Genomic DNA, 18,649 nt, shown 5'->3' with positions numbered 1-18,649 from the left:
AGAAGTGGAATTGAGCATCTCTTGTGCTGCCTTGTAGGGGTGGCGGGACTTGAGTCTGCTTGGAGGCGCTATGAGTTGCTATGTTATTTGGTCTAAAAAGTATAAAGTCTGCACACTGGGTTGGTTCCTTTACAGTTACCATCATTGGATGTGATGTTTCGAGACTACTAGCTCTTCATCAGACATTACCTGTTGTTGGGGAGGACCAAAGGGGAAAATGGTAAAAATGTCAGCACTTCTTTGGAGGACCTGGGTTTGAATCAACATGAAAGAATAGTACCGTTTTGAGTGGTTATTGTTGCTGTAAGTAAGGACAGCGTGCATGAAGGGAGATGGTAGGAGGATATAAAGAGCAGACTCAGAAACAAAGCTCCAAGTGTGAAAGCTTTTATTCCTTCACCATAAAAACTATTATAAATTATAAGTAGCATATTAAAAGCTTAAGCTTTTATCAACATTCTTAAGCAGTCTTTAGTGTTAATACATTTCTTGTGCTTATAACTGTCTAACAAACGTGTTTATGGAGACACTTTAGTCTTATTAAAACTTAATTTAAACATCTTTATAAGTACATTATTGCTTATTGCAAGGACTTAAGTATAAAGCGTAGATCGTCAATCTGTCAGAGTCAGACGGACCATCCTTATAGATGAATAGCGTTTTGTATAGCCTAGAGAAAGACTGATAGTTTTCAAATAACTACATACCGGTGTGCTAAATCTGCTAAAAATCATATGCTAAAATCATGTTCACAACGTGTCACGAACTCTCCAGCTGCAGGCAACAGAGCAATGTTATGCCACCATGCAGGCTTGATGGGTTGATGCTTGTTTACGTTCTGAACTACAGCACTGCACGTTCTCCGCTGGAAGGGGGCGGGGGCGGTGCAGGTACATCGCGTATGAGGCAGAGCCTTATTAGGTACCCATCATGTTACACCGACATTGGTTCCATAAAGAATCATGCAATCATCTCACGCCAGAGATCGCGTAGTGAAGTTGTCTAGGCACTGCCACTGTCCAACTGTATGATAGCAGTAGCGGTATTTCAAATTAACTACTTGTTCTAGTCTTTTTATATAGATCTATGTATTATATAGTTATATAATTATTCGCAAGGCAAGTTGGCGAAGTACAAATTCCATCCTTTAAACATTTTGTTTCTCCAATAGCGACCTCTGGGGTCACTGAATTAGATGTGTCACCAATTTTGGTGTAGCGCTGCTACTCGCTCAGATCCAGAAGAACTAGCTGTACCAGCAGACTAACAAGCTAGCCGTCTGCTAGCATCAACAACAAGCCAAAACGAGAAGAACCGAAGAAACTGGGCAGAAACGCAGCCACGGATTTCTTGTGGGACAAACATACAGGCCTCCCGGCTAAAACGGTAAATGTGACGTTAATTCGTACTCGGATGATCAAAAGCAGAGAAGCTAAATCGTTAGCCTTTTCGCTAACGTTAGCTGGTAAACTAAGATGGCGGTCAAATCAGCTACGTTAGCTAATCGAGCTATCCTGGCTATGAGCACTGCAGTAAAGACATTCCTCTGCTGTTTACTAACAGTATAACTTATTACTGTTAATTGTACTTGGCTGTGGCATATTTAGGCTTAGGTTGGTGGCGATGCACTGATGTTAAAACGGTATCCGACGTTAGCATTAGCATGCAGCTCTGGCTTGATAACACAGAGATATGAAAAATAATCATGTAGCGTTATTTATTATATCAGGACGTGTGGTTCACCCACCAGTCACACAGTGGTTGATGAGTTATTTTGTAAGCCAAAAATATTAACAAAAACAAACATCAGGGCGTTTGCACGAAGCGCCTTCAGTCAGTCCTTAAATAGACTCAGGTTTCATTAGATTAAGTACTGTATGTATTCATTAGATTAAAGCAATTTTGACTTGATATCTACTTTAAAACTGACCAGCTCAACAAAATCTACCCACCCCAAAAAATAATTATCCCATTGCTGAAAATAGTTTTAAAATGTACCTGAATTGGCTTTGGAATAGCGGCGCTGGCGTTATATAATAAGACAAACACACTCGGAATGGGAAATAGAGAGGTAAAATGGAATTGGTTTTGTTTTATATAACTTTGAAATGCTACTGACGTTTGTGAACATCCACAATTACATTGTGGGTTCGAACTGACTGGCCCTATATGATATCAATCAATGAAGTCACATTCAAGTGGCCTTTTTTCCTTGGCATGTGATCTACCTGAACAGCCTTTGTGATCTGATAGATCATGATCTACCTTTTGAGAACCCCTGGATAAAAGTATAACCCTTTAAAGTTATAGAACCTTCTTAAGCAGTCCAGCGATGGCCACAAAGCTCATGAATGATGTTGCTGCTTACCCTTTTTTGTTTTAGCCACAAAGTTTAATTTTACATACATTCTTTCTCAGCCCTGTTCTACCCTTTTTACTTTGTTGTGCATTTATATGGTGTAGTGCAGAGCCATCTAATAGAGTTGTGATATTGAGGGGGCAGTTCATGTACTCCGCGAGCCCATAGACCCCAATGCATTCCGTAAACTTCCGGTAAACTTCCGGTTGTCCCCATGCAATACTTCCGGTTGTCCCCATTCAATAGAAGTCTATGTAGAAGAGCCGCCATTGGACTGGATCCATGAAGTGAACGGAGTTTGCGTAACTCTGTCTTACTCTATGGCTCTGGTGTAGTGTAAATAGAGGGCTCTCTATTTTGACCATAGAAATGCGTTTTCATCGCTTTACCCGTGTCTTTTAACCAAACCATATGCGTGTCTATCCACCAACCGATGCTCAATGTTACACTCTCCCTTGACACAAGTGCACACACACCATTTAAAAAAAAAGCCATGACCTGTAAGAGTAAGGATTTGTCTCTGTCTCACCTTTTTTAAACATTCCCAGATGCCTCACACAAGACGCTACTCGTCCTCGGAAAGAGACAGCCGGAGCAGCTACCAGGACCGCTACAGGGACAGAGGACGAAGGCGGCGGAGGTCACCTTCCGTCTCCTCGAGCAGCGACAGAGAAAGGGAGAGGGACAGAGACCGAGAGAGAGACAGAAGGGGTCGCGGACAAAGACAGGAAGGAAGCTATGCACGCACAAGGAGGTAGACTATGTCTTTGCTGTGCTTTTCAAGATGCATTTACTTGCATCTGAAGGTCCTAGTTAATGTTATACAAAATGTATAAAATCTGCAGACCCTTGTTTTGGAACTGTTGTGTGGCCTGAGGTCGGGTTTTAAACCCATTTAGACTTGAGGACGATTCTAAAAAACAGAACGTTTTCTGAAAAATTCGTTCTCAAACATTTTCATGTCGAGTATGTATTTGGCCGCCGACCCCCGGTCCCTGGAAATATGATGTTCCAGGGACCCCCCCCCCAGAAGCAAATATTTGAGTTTAAAACGTTCACTCTGAAATAATATACATTAGAAGATTTGCACCACATTTTCACGATTTTTCAAAAATAGCAGATCTACAAGCTCGTAGCGCGGCAGCCGTGCTATGAGCTTGTAGATCTGCTATTTTTCAACCGCTAAAGTATAACGTAATGCTTAAAACACCAGTATGGGTTAAACCCCAGGCATCCATTTTGTCCTCCTGAGAAACAACGCTTCTCTCTCCACCGCAGCCGCAGCTACGACAATCGGTCAGTAGAGCGCCGGCTGTACGACAGGAGATGCTGCGAGGGATACCGGCGACTGGAGCACAGCAGGGAGCGGGACAGGGAACGGCAGCCTCACGTCGCAGGCGCCGGCGGCGAAAACTTCTACCCAGCACGCGAGTTCTCGCCCAACATGTTCGACTACCGCCGTGCCGCCGGCGGCCGGGAGAGGGAGCGCGAGCGCGAGGAGTCGTACCGACGGAAAGGCAGCAGGCGTAAGCACAAACGAAGGCGTCGTAGATCCAGGTCCTATAGTGCATCATCCTCGGTGAGTAGAACCCAACCCAAGCTGTTGTTTTAACCCCCCCTTTTACTCCTACTGTCTGCTTCCATCTCCCTCTCCTTCTCTCTGTTGTTCAGGTCTTTCTGTCTCTCCCTCTCTTTAACCCTTTCTTGTTCACAGCTCCTGGACTTGGTAAGTAGCACAATCTTTTTGTTTTGTTTTGTTTGTTTGTTTTTTGCTCTGTCAGCAGGTTAAAAAAAGAGAATAGAAATCCAAGTGTTATTTCAGTTTGGGTTGAACGTTGTTATTGTTTTAGAAGTGCGCATATGCCTCCAATGCTCCATTAGCATTTCATGAATCATCAACCCACATTTGCTTGCTGACATACATGTTAGAAACTCTGTGGCTGACCGGTGGGTCAACAAATTGTATTGGCGTTCCCGCTTTGTTTCTGGCTGGAGACGTGGTATAATGTCCTAGATCCTACTCTTTCTTCGTTCATCTGTTATACATCCATTTAACAGGGAAAAGTAGAACTAGATGATAGTTCATTTATTTTCTGCTGGTTTTCACTTGTAAATATTGGGAACAGTTAAAACATATGAAGGTTAATCATAAGGCAAGAAGTGTAATGGTATTTATGAGATTGCCTCGCCTCTACTCGGTTTATTTTGGCTCCACCCTCCTGCAGGTGACAGGCTGCTGTCCGGTGCTAAAGCTAATGATGTCTGGACACACAATCTCTATTTTTGTCTCCCAACAAAAACTGGTTTCATTTGGGATGTCATTTTCTGGTTTCATTTCTGGTTACATTAAGGTGAGAAATAGTCCTCATGCGGTTGTCATTTATGGCATTTTAAATAACTAACTCTGATCCCTAAACGAAATAATAGACAACTAGTCTACAACAAAACTGACAATTTACCGGAACTTTCTCCATGCTGTAAGTGCAATATTAATAACCTATACGCAAAGCAAGAGGGTAGCAGGAGGCTTCATTTGGTTTCTCTCAGAGCTCATCTTCCTGCAAAGGACAAACTCGATGCAGTCTTATCCGAATGATTACCTGTTGCCAGGTTCTAATGAAAAGGAAAAATAATTAACTGGGCTGTGCAATGAAATGGGGGGGAAAAATGACAACGTTCTACCAAAGTGAAATATTGCTTTACATTTTCTTATACATTTTGTTTTCATATTTAGTTAATAGCTTGCTTTATTTTATATGCGTGGGGTTGGTAATGTCCACACTGGTGTATTTAGTATAACTTAGATGTAAGCAATGGGTGGATTTTCATGGTTTAGGTTTTAGTATTTCCTGCTTGACTGCCAATGATCGTCAGAATCTGTTTGCCATCTTGGATAGCAGTTTTGATTAATCTGAGAAGGCCGTCTGATAAGTTCCTTAATTAGCTGTGCCATTCATTGTGTTTGTTTTGGTTTCTGCGTTGATGAATGGATGTGCCGGTTGCTTCCTTGTCTGTAAACAGCTGTGGTTGAAAAGGTAGAGGGGGAGAGGAGCACAGGAAGAGAAATGTGATCTTTGACTTGTGTCCCTTGCACTATATTCCTATCGTTATATATTTCCTTCACGTGGTGTCACGCGTGAATCGCCCCATGGCCACCATACAACCACTACATCAACTACAACCTACACCACCCTCCTCCTCCCTCCTCCTCTACCTGTGTCGCCTGACGCCGTGGCTACGGCTGGCCCCTCGAAAACACGCCCTCGCCTCGACCCCCTCGGTCGTGTCGTGACCTGCTGATGGCGTTTGGGGGTCTGAACACAGCGGAGCGACAGCCGGACGCGGGCTCCGAGTGCTGTGAGGGACGACGAGGAAGGGCACCTGATCTGTCGGACGGGGGACGTCCTGCAAGAGAGATGTACTCACTGCCACTACTCTATCGTAACCCTTCTCCATATGAGTATAAAAAGCATAGAGCATTTTAACATGACAGGGGAGTGCCTGATGATGATGATGCCTTGCTAGAATGCTGTTCGCCCTGGCTGAAAAAGCAAGGGTGGATTGCAAGAATTTTGGAAGAGGATTATAGATATCCTGATTTTATTTGTTTTACTTTGTTTTTAGGATTTCTTAGCTGTGGAACGTTTTTCTTTTTAAAATTACGTTGCAGGACGTATGACAGTCAAGAATAATAATGCACACCATTTAGACACTATCTACATGTACACTTTTCATCATCATGAGACTTTTAGGTTTACATCCAATGCAAGTCATGTTAGATTTCTGTCGACTTAATACACTTTACCCCCCCACCCCCGCCATGTCCCTTTGGGCAAAAACTGCATCTCAATAAAAGTGCTCTAAATTTCATAGGCTCTAATTGGTCACCATGAAGGGAGCACTGTTAACTGCACCTCTTCACATCATTTATCGTTAGTGCTTTGAAAGGTTATTATGCTAGAGTGCCTCACAGCGCTTCAAACCTGCCAATATGAATAGGCAGCGGATTGGGGAGGGGATGGGCGCTAGCATTGATACGCCTGTCTTCACTTTGCATTTTTTGTGACACTGTTTCTTTTGGTCCAGCATCTCTAATTCTTCTGTTACTCTACTCCCCCTCTCTTTCTCGCCCTTCTTTGTCTGTCGTGTCTTGCAGATGAGATCGTCAGTACTCTGGGGGAAGGCACCTTCGGGAGGGTGATGCAGTGCGTTGACCATCGCAGGTGTGTACCCATAGAATAACGGCAGTTGTTCACTTCTCCCTCAGTCTCTCCAGGGGTGCTGCTGCTTACACCTTCCATTACAGGATCTCTCTGATGTGGCTATTTAAGACTAGTCACATGCTGGTATACTACTTGTGCTTTAGTCTGTTCTACTTCTGACATTAGTACATTTTCAGAATCAAAAGAACTCTCAGACAATGGTATCAATAATTATATAATGCAGGCAAATATGCCTGATATAATTACTGTAAGCAAGGTGCTAAGTAAGGTGCTGCAAACCTCTGCAAACTGGCTCTGTCTTTTTGCTGACAAACCAGCTATTTTAAGCTATTTTATTTAAATGGTCAAGGCCTTTTCGTAATTCCCTAATGCCAATTCTGTCTGTCTCCCTGTCTTGGCGTTGAAACTGGAGAAACCTGTTCTCTTTTCTGTTCTACAAAGTAATCTGCTTAGCATAATGAAATAATTTGACTACTGATGTGTGTCTCAGGTCAGCGTTCTGGATTTGTTTCTATTTACTGTGTTGTGGGTGGGAAGTCAAGTGACATCAAAATGTAACATGGAACATTTTAGAAATGATCTGTCCCACTCTTCGGGGCCTGTGATTAATCCCTTGTGAGAGTGTGTGTGTGTGTGTGTGTGCATGCGTGCAGGGTGTGGTGAAAGAGGTCATATGAGTATAATCCACGTGAGGTGTACCGTTGCATGCATCTATTTTGGTCCACACTGATGATGTGCTCCACAGGGGTGGAAGCCATGTCGCCCTGAAGATCATTAAGAATGTGGAGAAGTACAAGGAGGCAGCTCGACTGGAGATCAACGTCCTGGAGAGAATCAACGAAAAAGACCCGGAAAATAAACAGTGAGAACAGACATCAGTACTGGTTGTTGCACTTTCCATTACAGTCTCATTCTTTTCAGTATACCCAAAGAGCTTTATTCTAAAATATGTCAAAGACACAACTGCTCTCCTTAAACCACATTAACCCTGGCATCCCTATTTTGGGCATGTAAAAACAAACAAACAAAGGTACAAATGTAACACATTTGTAACTTTCATATCTTCCAAAATGGCGAAAATGGCACATCTACAAGCTCACAACAATTTCCATCACGACCTGTCACGCAAAAACATAAATGCAATTTCAACCAATATTATGACGCCATTGCACTCTTTCTCTCCGCCTCTCTTCTCAGAGTTCTCTGTCGTTCACTTCCTCAGTATGGCACTATGTGTAACATGTTGCGATCGTAGAAATCTCCCCAATGACAACACAATTATGTTGACAATTCAGTGTTGGACAGTGTTTTTGTTGTGCTTCCCGTGACTTTGGTGCATACTATTCCAAAAGGATGCATTAAACTCATCCATGCGACCAGGAATGCACAACATACTACACCAGACGTTGACTGAGACAGTGGAGTTGTTTTATGCCATTGTAATGACGGAGTATAAATGAAGCATAAATATTGCATTCATTGAAAGAACGGGACATCATCATTATTCAGGCTTACTTCGGAAAACACCTGTGGTAGCAACTTGGACAACGTAATCTGTGCAGTGTGCAGTAAACACAAATAACTGAGAAGGCACTTTTCATTGGGAGGAGGCGGAGCGTTAACAGCTGAGAGATGGACAGAGAAAGAGAGTCACACAGGCTTGATGTGAGAGAGGCTGCTGTGTATAATACATTTTGGATGGCATAGGTCCATGAGAAAAATAAGGGAATAGGTCCAAAACGTTTTAATTATGCAAGGGATCATTTATGACGTGGCGATACTATAGTTGTTGACACGGTTACTTTATTTATACCTTAAAATTGTAGCCAAAGGTCAAAACAAATCGAGGTATTTCCTTGCGTACGGTAAAGGTGGTTGCACACCGGCCACGTTTCTTTCGGAAAACCGATGGAGAAACGCTGCTTAAAAATCCGAATTCGTGCCCGGTGTGTGGAGACCTTAATGATTTGAAAGTATACCTTAAGTGTCGTGCTGGCCGTCTGCCCAGCTGCAGCACAGTCGCCTTGGAAAACAGGGAAGTGAGTTGATCAAATAGAATACATTTTCGGTTACTGCATCGTCTATTTCTCGCTTCAAATGTTTTCAAAAACATTCTTGAGAGCAATGTTTAGTTGTAAATTAAATGTTGTGTTTGTTTACATGGATGTGATGTTGGCTACAGCATAAAATCCTAGCAGCGCAGCAGGTGCTCTGAGGCTTTGATTAGACAGCAGTCTGTTATAGAACAGAGCGGACTATCAAGAAATAACACGCCACTGAATTCAGCGATTGACCAATCAGAATCGAGCATTCAACCAAGCCACCCGCACCCTCCATCACCGAGACTTGCATAACTCCTGTTTCACTAGGAAATAACATCATGACATGGAAATTAAATACCGGTACTCGCAAATTAGAATTTCATGTCTTTCAGTAAGTTATGCGCATGTAGTAAGTTAATTGATTTAAGATGGGGCATCACATGCCACATCATGGTTATTATTGGTCTTATGATGCAGATCTTATGCAATTTGTCATAGTCGAACCTCTCTGTTCTCCACAGCCTTTGTGTTCAGATGTATGACTGGTTCGACTACCACGGACACATGTGCCTCTCCTTTGAGCTGCTGGCTCTGAGCACCTTTGACTTCCTGAAGGAGAACAACTATCTCCCCTACTCCATCAGCCAGGTCCGACACATGGCCTATCAACTCTGCCTGGCCGTTAAATGTAAGTCCTCGCTCTTCAACCAATTAACCCATTTAAACCTGAGGACGATTCTACAAATGCCTTCTAAATCCTGCCAGTTTTCTGGAAATCCCATGTTTCTATATTAGTGGTTCTCAAATGATTTCATGTCAAGGACCCCAGAATTCTTTTTGAAATTGGCTGCCGACCCCCATCTGAAAATATGTTGTTACAGGTACCCCCGCGAAGCAAGGTTTTGAGTTAAAGGACAACTTTAGTTTTTTTCAACCAAGGTTCATGTATTAGAGAAAGTAAAAGATGAGTCGTTTTAGGGATTTTAGCTGTTTTTGACGGGGCGGGGGCATTCGAGCATGGGGCTAAATATGTTTTTTTTTACACAATATTATGGCGATTTATTTTTTTATTATTTACTATAGTCTCCAGGAAATTACATCTGTTCACAGAAGATCACAGGATCTACTGAATGTGAAGGTAGCCTACTGGGGGGAAGCCACCTGAATGTGTCAGTTTGACACATTCAGTAGATCTCGTGATCTTTTGTGGCCAGATGTAATTTCTTGGGGTCTAGTAGGACTATATTAAATAATACAAAAATAAATCGCTAGAAAATTTTGTGAAATAATACATATTTAGCCCCATGCTCGAATAAACGAAAGAAAGCAGCAAATGAAAAAAAATGAACACTCATCTTTTACTTTCTCTAATAACAACCTAAAACATGAATCTTGGTTGAAAAAAACTAAAGTTGTCCTTTAAAAACTCAAAAGAATATATATTCAAAGATTTGCACCACATTTTCAGGATAAAAAAAAATAGAACTACAAGCTTGTAGCGTGGCACTCGGTGCCGTGCTATGAGCTTGTAGTGCAATTCATCAACCGTATCAAATGTCCCCAGTTTGTGCCACTGAAAAACATTACATGGGTCAAAGGCCAGGTAAATTCACAGCGTGTGTTTTCAAGGGAATTTATCTTTTGAGCCAATCATTTGTGAATAGAGGAAAGGTGCAGAACTTTTATGCAAACCACAGTTTCTGAATCCAATTGAACCCTCTTAATTCTGAAGATGAGTACACCCGGAAATAATATGATCTAAAACAATCCCAGCCTGTTTTTGGTGAAAACAAGCTGTATTCAACTGCCAAAACACTTTTTCCCTGATGAGAGAGCAAATTAAATATTCTGTGGGTCTTGAAAGATGAGTAAAAACGACATGTTGGTTAGAAATGACTGCCAAACTTGCACATTGTCAGTGAAGTATTGCTGACACACCCACTTCAGGAATGCCATAAAACCCGGGAAACTGTACTGGTGGGAAATTCTATAAGTTCCTCTGTGGAACTTTGTACAGGGGACACAACGGCTTGATACCACCACCTCATGCTGCTCACCAACCTAGCCACATTTTCCTGTGGGATGGCATCTCATTCCTCAACCAGGATTTGTTGCAAGTCAGCCAATGTGGTTTTTGGTGTTTTTTTTGGACAAATGTGTTGGCGGCGCTACCCACACATTTAGCTGTGTTCCTCATTCCACGAATGCCTTGTCCTTACAAGCTGTACCTCTTTGTAAAGGTGACTAATCAACGATATGAAATACAATACCAATTGGTATTATTAAGGGGGATTTATTTGTTTTTCAGATAATATTTACATATTTCTTTATATTTAATTTCTCTTCTCTCCCATCCGTAGTTCTCCATGACAACAAGCTGACGCACACAGACCTGAAGCCAGAGAACATCCTGTTTGTCAACTCAGACTTCACAATGACCTATAATGTAGAGAAGGTGAGAAAGTAGGACATATAGAGTAACAGGAGAGTAACTATTTTAACACGTTGCTAGGCGCCCTAACCCTGACTGGAAATGATCTCCATCCGCCTCAATGTATAAATATTTTACTCTTGATTCTTTTCCCAGATTAAGTTTTTCGACGAAACAAGGTTTATTCAACGGTCCATAACTAAAGAACCAATGATCAAAATGCATTTTCTGGGTGACAGAAAAAAAGACAGACACTCTACTCTACCTGTCAAAGTGCCTGTAGTGTAGGACGGGCTTGCCAGCCTTCACCAGGTTTTCATAGTGCTTTCCCTTACTGCTAAATAAAAATGCAGGATCAGAGTCACTGGGGGACTACAGTTTTTGCAGCGCCTGGTTTTTTATATTCAGGTTTGTCCTGAATGGAAATTTTTGCTGCCTGAAGAAATCATGAATAAACATTATTTGCTTGCATGCATAGTTTGGAATGTCTATCAAAAGGACTGCAATGAAGTTATATAAGTTGTCCAGAACCGGCACAAAAGCTTCTGCACAGGCTCTGGAGTGGACCTGATCACCCCTATATCTCCATATATGGAGCTGGCCTGTTCTGACACTTCATATTTTGGCATGCCTGACACAAAACTCCATACAGTATATAAGAATAAAGGGACACAGTGAGATAGATACAGAAATCTCAATATATGGGCATAAAAGGGACACAGACAGATGGGTGGAACGGGTACTCTGACACGGGTACAATGGGTATTGAATCTCCAACTTCCATCGTTACCGACTCTGCTCTACAGCCGGGCACCGGTTTAGTTTATTTCATTTAACTATATAATTTTTGTACGTTTCAAATTGACTAAGTATCAAGTATTTAAGTGGTCATGGTTTTACATACTTTATGGAGAGACTGGTATATTGTATCTACGGTCTAACTTCCAAGTGTTCCTCTTCACCAGAAGCGAGACGAGAGGACTGTGAAGAGCACAGACGTGAGGGTGGTGGACTTTGGCAGTGCCACCTTCGACCACGAGCACCACAGCACCATCGTTTCCACGCGGCACTACCGTGCCCCCGAAGTCATACTTGGTGAGTGCACTTTGAAATACGAATGCTGCGATCCGATACAGAACGCATTATTGCGCTGCATGATTGTTATATAGGCCTGGAAATTGGTTTAAATATTCTGGAAAAGTTTGGGATACGTTTGGGAAATTCATTGGTAAAAATGTGTGGGAAGTGGGAACCCTGATTGAAATGATGTGCATACTGCATAGCCTACTGCAGGCCTTGTTGACTAGATTTAGAATGACATTTTGAAGCTCTAGCTAATGAAATTATGATCTATTTTATATGGAGAAATCCCGTCATTTAACATGCAAATGGGTGAGAAGCACAGGCTGGCAGAGTGGAGTGGGTGGATCTTAGCAAAGGGTCCAGATTACAGGATAAAACGATTAAAATGTTGTCCTGTCAAAGTAACATCAAGCACACTGAATGTGCTCAGTCATTATAACCCTGTTATCACAATTATCAGATCACTCTGAAAGAGAGTCACCCAAATGATCAATCTGTGAATCTGGTTTGTTGTCTTTGACATGCTGTTCCAGCACTAACCTGTCACATTAGTTTGGATCTACAGACTCACGTCTCCCCCCTCCCAGGCAGGGTAGACACATGATTAGCTCTGATCAGCTTTGGAGGCACTCGGTGCAACATGTGATGGGAGTTAGTGATGGGAGTAGATTACTGTGACTTTTGCCCTGTTATGTCATTGTGTAGGGTCTTGATCTACTCTTAGCTTTAGGGATGCTGTTTCAGCTTCAAACTCTACATTCTTCAGTGTACAAATATTGTGTTTCTACTCATACTATAGAGAGGCAGAGTGACCCGGTTTCCTTTCAATGACTGGCTCACTGTTCAATAGCCTGTATTACCTGTCTACTTAACCCATTTAGGACTGTTGGCAGACTGTTGCGGGATGCACACGCAGATCAGAGTCCTGCACGGGTCCAATTTCCGAAACCCGCACCTGCCCGGCCCGTCAAACATCAGTTCCGCAACCCGCCCGTTACACTGATTTATATAAAACTCGAAACCAGATCCGCCCCGCCCATCAAAAATTGGACCCGTTACCCGCCCCGTTACCCGTTCGTATCACAGGCACCGATAGCTATCATTGACTTTATTTCATCCAACACCGCATGTGGTTGTGGGCGGCGGCAGTGCGTTGCACACGGAACAGAAGACATGTAGTTGACTGAGGTTACTGCTGCTTATTATCACAACATAAAGTTATATCATGATTTCGACCTAAATGGCATATAGGTTTCTGGGGTTTTTTGGGGGGGTTTTTATGTTTTTTTTTGTGGCTTTCGCCTTTTTTTTTTTTTTTTTTTTTTATGGAGGGACAGACAGTAGGCTGACAGGAAATAGGGAGAGAGATGGGGGGAAGACATGCAGTAAAGGCTGTCAGGATCGGGAGTCGAACCCGCGGCACACTGCCAGACTGGCTTACCAGCCAAGGTGCCTGGACCATTGAGCCATGGCCCAGGCCAGGTTTCTGGTTTAAGGACTAAACTAATTGGTGGGTAGTATACCAACCAATTAGTTTAGTCCTTAAACTAATTGGTCTGACTGTCTAATGACAGTTGGACCAATTGTATGTCTACACTAAAGCCTGTACCCGAATGTTGCTATATACTGTAGATGGCAACAAGAACCCCAAAAAGGGTTCCTGTCCTGAATGGGTATAATAAGAAATTAATATATTGACACAATATAACAATTGTTTAATTTATATATATATATTTTTAATTGCTTACAGAAAAGAAAATAGTCAATTAGACTATTTTCAATTAAACATCTAACAGTACGTTTTAACAGCCGGCGACAGCCAGACGAATTTGCCCGAAGTGCATTATTTGTCTATGGGACCCGGCGACTACTGGCGATAGCAGGCGAACGGGCGATGGTCGAAAAGTGTGCGGGGCAACGTCGCCCGAAAAGATAAAAATAATTCATCTTTTGGGCGATTGGGCGATGTGTCGGCCGATGCTCGCCCGCTGTTAAAACGTACTGTAAGACCTCTAACTTGCTGTTTTTTAAATGAATGTTTATCATTAAGAATAAAGATTGTAAGAAATGTACTAAATATGTGTGACACATTGATGCAGTGTGTTGACTGACTCACTGCGTCTGTCCTTCAGAGCTCGGTTGGAGCCAGCCCTGTGACGTGTGGAGTATTGGCTGTATCCTGTTTGAGTACTATCTGGGATTCACCCTGTTCCAGGTAGAACACCACCTCACTGCCTCCAGCTGCTTGCCTTGCCTATTAGGTGGAGGAGAGGAGTTGATAATTAGTTGGTCAGTTGCTTAACCCATTTAGACCTGAGACCAGATTCTACAAAATGTCTTCTAAATCATGACAGTTTTCTGAAAAGCCCTATGTTTCTATGTCAGTGGCGCTCAAACAATTTCATGTCAAGAACCCATACAATTATATGTATTTGGCCACCAACCCCCATCTGAAAATATGTTGTTCCGGGGACTCCCCAGACGTAAAGATATGAGTTAAAAACGTTCGCTGTGAAAGAATATATATTCAAAGCTTTGCACCACATTTTCACGATTTGCTATGATCTTGTAGATCTGCTATTTTTCAATAGCTAAAGTGTAACATGCTTAAAACGAACCCGGTCCAGAATGGGTTAAAACTCAACCAGATTCTGAACCTTTTTAATTTCATGGCCCCCCCCCAGTTTACAGTAATATGCATTAAGCCTCGGCTCACATTTTTTCCTCAGTGGTAATTTAACTGATGAGAGTGTACAAATGGATAGGGGTCCATTTGGTTCCACTTGTATACAAACAGGAGTTACAGACCCAAAAAGGTCTGTTTGGTTCTTAACTATCAATAATTTACCTGGGAACCCTGTCGAGGACCCGGTAGTCCCTGGACCCCACATTGAGAATCACTGGGTTACTTAATAGATCAAAATATTAGCTGTATACATTAGGGCTTTAAGCAACTAGTCGACTAGTAAATCCACTAGTTGACCTTGTTTGTACTAGTTGACTAGAAAAAGTTGATAAAGGCCTTGTAGGCCTCAAGATCATTTGTGTCATTTGTTTTTCTCAGACCCATGACAACAGAGAGCATTTGGCCATGATGGAGAGAATACTAGGACCAGTTCCCTCCAGGATGATACGCAAAACACGGTCAGATATCAGCATACACACCCTTAAACTCTATGCCTTTTGATTTCCTCAGACTCATATTTATGAATGCAGTTACGTATATACACATTTACAGACACGCTCGCCTGCTCACATGCATACATACATACATGTCCTCTGCAGGAAGCAGAAGTATTTCTACCGTGGCCGTCTGGATTGGGATGAGAGCTCGTCAGCTGGAAAATACGTCAGAGAGAACTGTAAACCTCTAAGGGTGAGTGCTGTGAGAAAATGGCAGTCTTGTTTTAATGCTGCTACTAGCATGCCTCTTTCTTGTTAACACCCTGAGCGGCAAGGACGGTGTTCTCTGTTCAATCAATTAGTAACAGTGATCACGCCCACCACCACTACCAGTGCAGTGCCCAATCTGTCCATTAAAATGACATACTATAGATCACATTATGGGTCCTACAACAAAGCTAATGAAAGCAGTGTTGATTTCGTCGACTACCCTTTTTCACTGATAAACTAAATGGAAACTACATTAAAACTTAAGCTATGATGATGACAAAGAATATATTGACAATTTCGTCAAATAAAAACTAGCCTAAAATGTTTGCTAAATATCCAGTATATGTAAGACACAATCAGCCATTAAGGCCTGCCAAAATACATTTTAGTCAACTGAAATGTAGGAGGTTCACTAAATCAACTGTAGATTTAGTCGACTAAAATCTTATGATATTTAGTCGACTAAATGAATGCAAGGTTCTATGCAACATAGTAATAGTGATTCCGCTCTCTCTTCCTGTCCTTGGTTTCCTGGTCTTCCAGCGGTACCTGCTGTCTGAGGCGGAGGATCACCACCAGCTGTTTGACCTGATCGAGAGCATGTTGGAGTATGAGCCGTCGAAACGCCTGTCCCTGTCCGACTCCCTCAAACACCCGTTCTTTGAAGGTGGGGTGGCGAGCGATTCGGGGGCCGGGAAAAGCTGGGAGGCGAACCGGGACATCAGCCGGTGACCCGCAGTGACGCAACCATAGACTCTGTACCGCCGAGGGAGAACGAGTTTTGTTTTCTGTTTTTATAAATGTGGAGCAGAAGATAAGAGGGGAAACTGTTGAACTGGTGTATTGATTGGGGCTCCTCTGTCTGAAGGTGCTAGATGTGGGTTTTTTTTTTGGTCATTCAAGCATGGACATCTTCCTTTTCACCTGTCACCCCCCTAACTGCACCCCAATGTGTACACACACACACACACACACACACACACACATACTTGACTTCCACCTCTGCAGCCATAACAAGCGAGGCTTTGTTGAGGTTTTGTTGTAGGATGGGGTAACACAAAGACTTCCAATGCCATCGGAGGACAGATTCTCAAGATATTTTTTTCTGCCAGCTAAATCGTAGCCCCGTAGAAACTCCAGTCTTCCCTCTTGACTTACTAATGCTCCTTTTTTTACTTTCTGTGGTTCCCACCCCTTTCCCCCCCATTCTCAACTTCCAGTGCTGTTACCGGTTTTCCCTCCTTTTTCTCCCAGCCTCTTCTTAACTTCCGGAACGTTCCTCCTATCAGTATGTTAAGACCCTGAACATTCAGACCCAGCAATCACTACTTAATCACTGTCTTCTGAACTCTGTTTTTAAACCTGAAAACTGTCCTGATTCTACTAGTCGATGAAAGACCTAGAAACATTTTAGACCGTATATGCAACGAAAGTCACTGACGTCTGCAGACCCCCCCCCCCCCCCCCCCCCCCCAGTTGAGCCCTATGCTTACCGTCCACATTCATCTAAGGATCATACTTCAAACTTCCAACTTTTTTCTATCACCGCATCAAGGAGCAAGCAAACCAAATATTTTTCCACAAATGATATTTGAGGATTTGCCACAAAAACACTGATGGGCATCCCTGGCAATGGTGTGCATTTCCAGTTTTGGGTTGGCATGCACTTAAGTTGTGTATTTATATATAACTGTTCTGAATCTTTTACGTCAAAGGAGCCATACCGACTGTTCTTGGCCAATGTATTGATAACGATGGTGGACACTCCACACCTATAGGCCTCTATAGCCTGACTTATCGATAGATATACCTTATTTCTGTTACGTTATGCAAACATTTTGGTGTGTGGGGGGGTGTTGAATTGATGGTTTCACAATGTATTTCTCCGTGACCCGTTTCGCTCGGTAGCTTTTACTCAATGTCTGTTTTTGGGAACCGTTTCAAACGTGTGCATCCAAACATAAACTGCCTTGTTTTATTCCATTATGTGACATGATGATCAGACTTGTCTGGTCTCTCTGGTGAGATTAAGCACACGTACAGTTCTGGCTTGTAACCAATAGACGGCTCACGGATGCTGTTTACAGTATTTATTATTATTATTACTCAACAGTCACAATCCCACCCCTCCCCGACCGTACACCTCTTCATTTTTTGTATGAGATGAAACCTTATAAAACTGTATATATGTATGATTGTGTAGAATTAAATTTATGTCCTTCTCACTTACTACTTGCTGTAGGTGTCCATTTTGGGGGTGGGGGAGGGGGTGGAAATGTTGGAGTGACAACAAAATATAATATAAAAACATCTCCCAACACCTGACAAAAAAGGAGTCACGCTTTAAAGGCAGGGCTTGGAAGTTGTGTTTGCACAGCTAATCCTGACCCACTCCCGACATTTCCCATACTCAAGGCTGTGAAGCCATTACTGGAAGTAGTATTACCTGCTGCCTGACTGCAAGACTTGTAGTATTAATATACATTAATTATATATTTAACATTAGAATTAGTAGTTGTTAGATACTTGCAAGTTGCAATGTAAGGCAAATATTGTACCAAGTACAGTTAATACAGTAGGTACAACAAGCAACGTCCTCCACTTGTGATGTCATGATTCTTTAAATGTTTTATTTAACTTAATTTTAAGTAATTTTTATGAGTTGGGGTACATAAAGAATATAATTACCGGTGTATATAAAAAAGATATGTAGAAATATATGAAGACCCTTATCTGTTGCCCTACCTTTTAAGGCCCTGGTATATTATATTATGCCATAACACAGGAATTACTGTATGTTTTAGGCTTAATATTTTTGGCACATGCTTTTCTTATTTGTAGCTTCATATTATGAATGTAGCCCCTATAGCTGCGAAACCTCATCTTTCAGAAATGGCAAAAATAACAGATCTACAAGTATCTGCCATTTGTTTTTGAAAATGTTTGCCTAGAATGTCCAAAATAGGTACGCCAGGTTCAACGTGTTTAAAACAGAACGAATGTTACGAGTCCTTGTTTCGCTGTAGTGTCCCTGTCCCTGGTAAGGACTTTCCAAACACCTTGTAACAGGCCTATTGAACTCGCCCGTTCCATTCTGATGGTGAATTCTTCCTTCCTG

At 42.3% G+C, this 18,649-nt stretch overlaps 1 protein-coding gene across 2 annotated transcripts; it reads left to right on the top strand.

The window, feature by feature from the left end:
* Positions 1-1,145: 1,145 nt before the first annotated feature.
* clk2a (CDC-like kinase 2a) lies at positions 1,146-17,760 on the top strand. 2 transcript variants are annotated; one of them, XM_079523313.1, is made up of 13 exons: positions 1,146-1,386; positions 2,908-3,113; positions 3,638-3,938; positions 5,684-5,777; positions 6,516-6,582; positions 7,328-7,444; positions 9,146-9,312; positions 10,985-11,079; positions 12,021-12,150; positions 14,271-14,353; positions 15,203-15,282; positions 15,424-15,514; positions 16,075-17,760. In XM_079523313.1, exons 2-13 carry the CDS (start codon positions 2,908-2,910, stop codon positions 16,261-16,263), a joined length of 1,620 nt encoding a protein of 539 aa, XP_079379439.1. In that variant the 5' UTR covers positions 1,146-1,386; the 3' UTR covers positions 16,264-17,760. The 2 variants fall into 2 exon arrangements, with proteins under 2 accessions (XP_079379439.1, XP_079379440.1); XM_079523314.1 differs by lacking the exons at positions 1,146-1,386; positions 2,908-3,113; positions 5,684-5,777 and having other exon boundaries at positions 3,799-3,938.
* The last annotated feature ends 889 nt before the right edge of the window (positions 17,761-18,649 follow it).

The sequence above is a fragment of the Electrona antarctica genome, assembly GCF_951216825.1.
Source record: "Electrona antarctica genome assembly, chromosome: 15".
Classification (NCBI taxonomy): Eukaryota; Metazoa; Chordata; class Actinopteri; order Myctophiformes; family Myctophidae; genus Electrona; species Electrona antarctica.
The sequence above is the reverse complement of the archived record's forward strand: the minus strand, read 5'-3'. Positions and strand labels throughout refer to the sequence as shown.

Coding starts and splice junctions, on each gene's coding strand:
- clk2a (XM_079523313.1), top strand. CDS start 2,908: ATGCCTCACACAAGACGCTACTCGTCCTCGGAAAGAGACAGCCGGAGC. Junction 3,939..5,683: donor CCTATAGTGCATCATCCTCG/GTGAGTAGAACC, acceptor GTCTGAACACAG/CGGAGCGACAGCCGGACGCG. Junction 6,583..7,327: donor CAGTGCGTTGACCATCGCAG/GTGTGTACCCAT, acceptor TGTGCTCCACAG/GGGTGGAAGCCATGTCGCCC.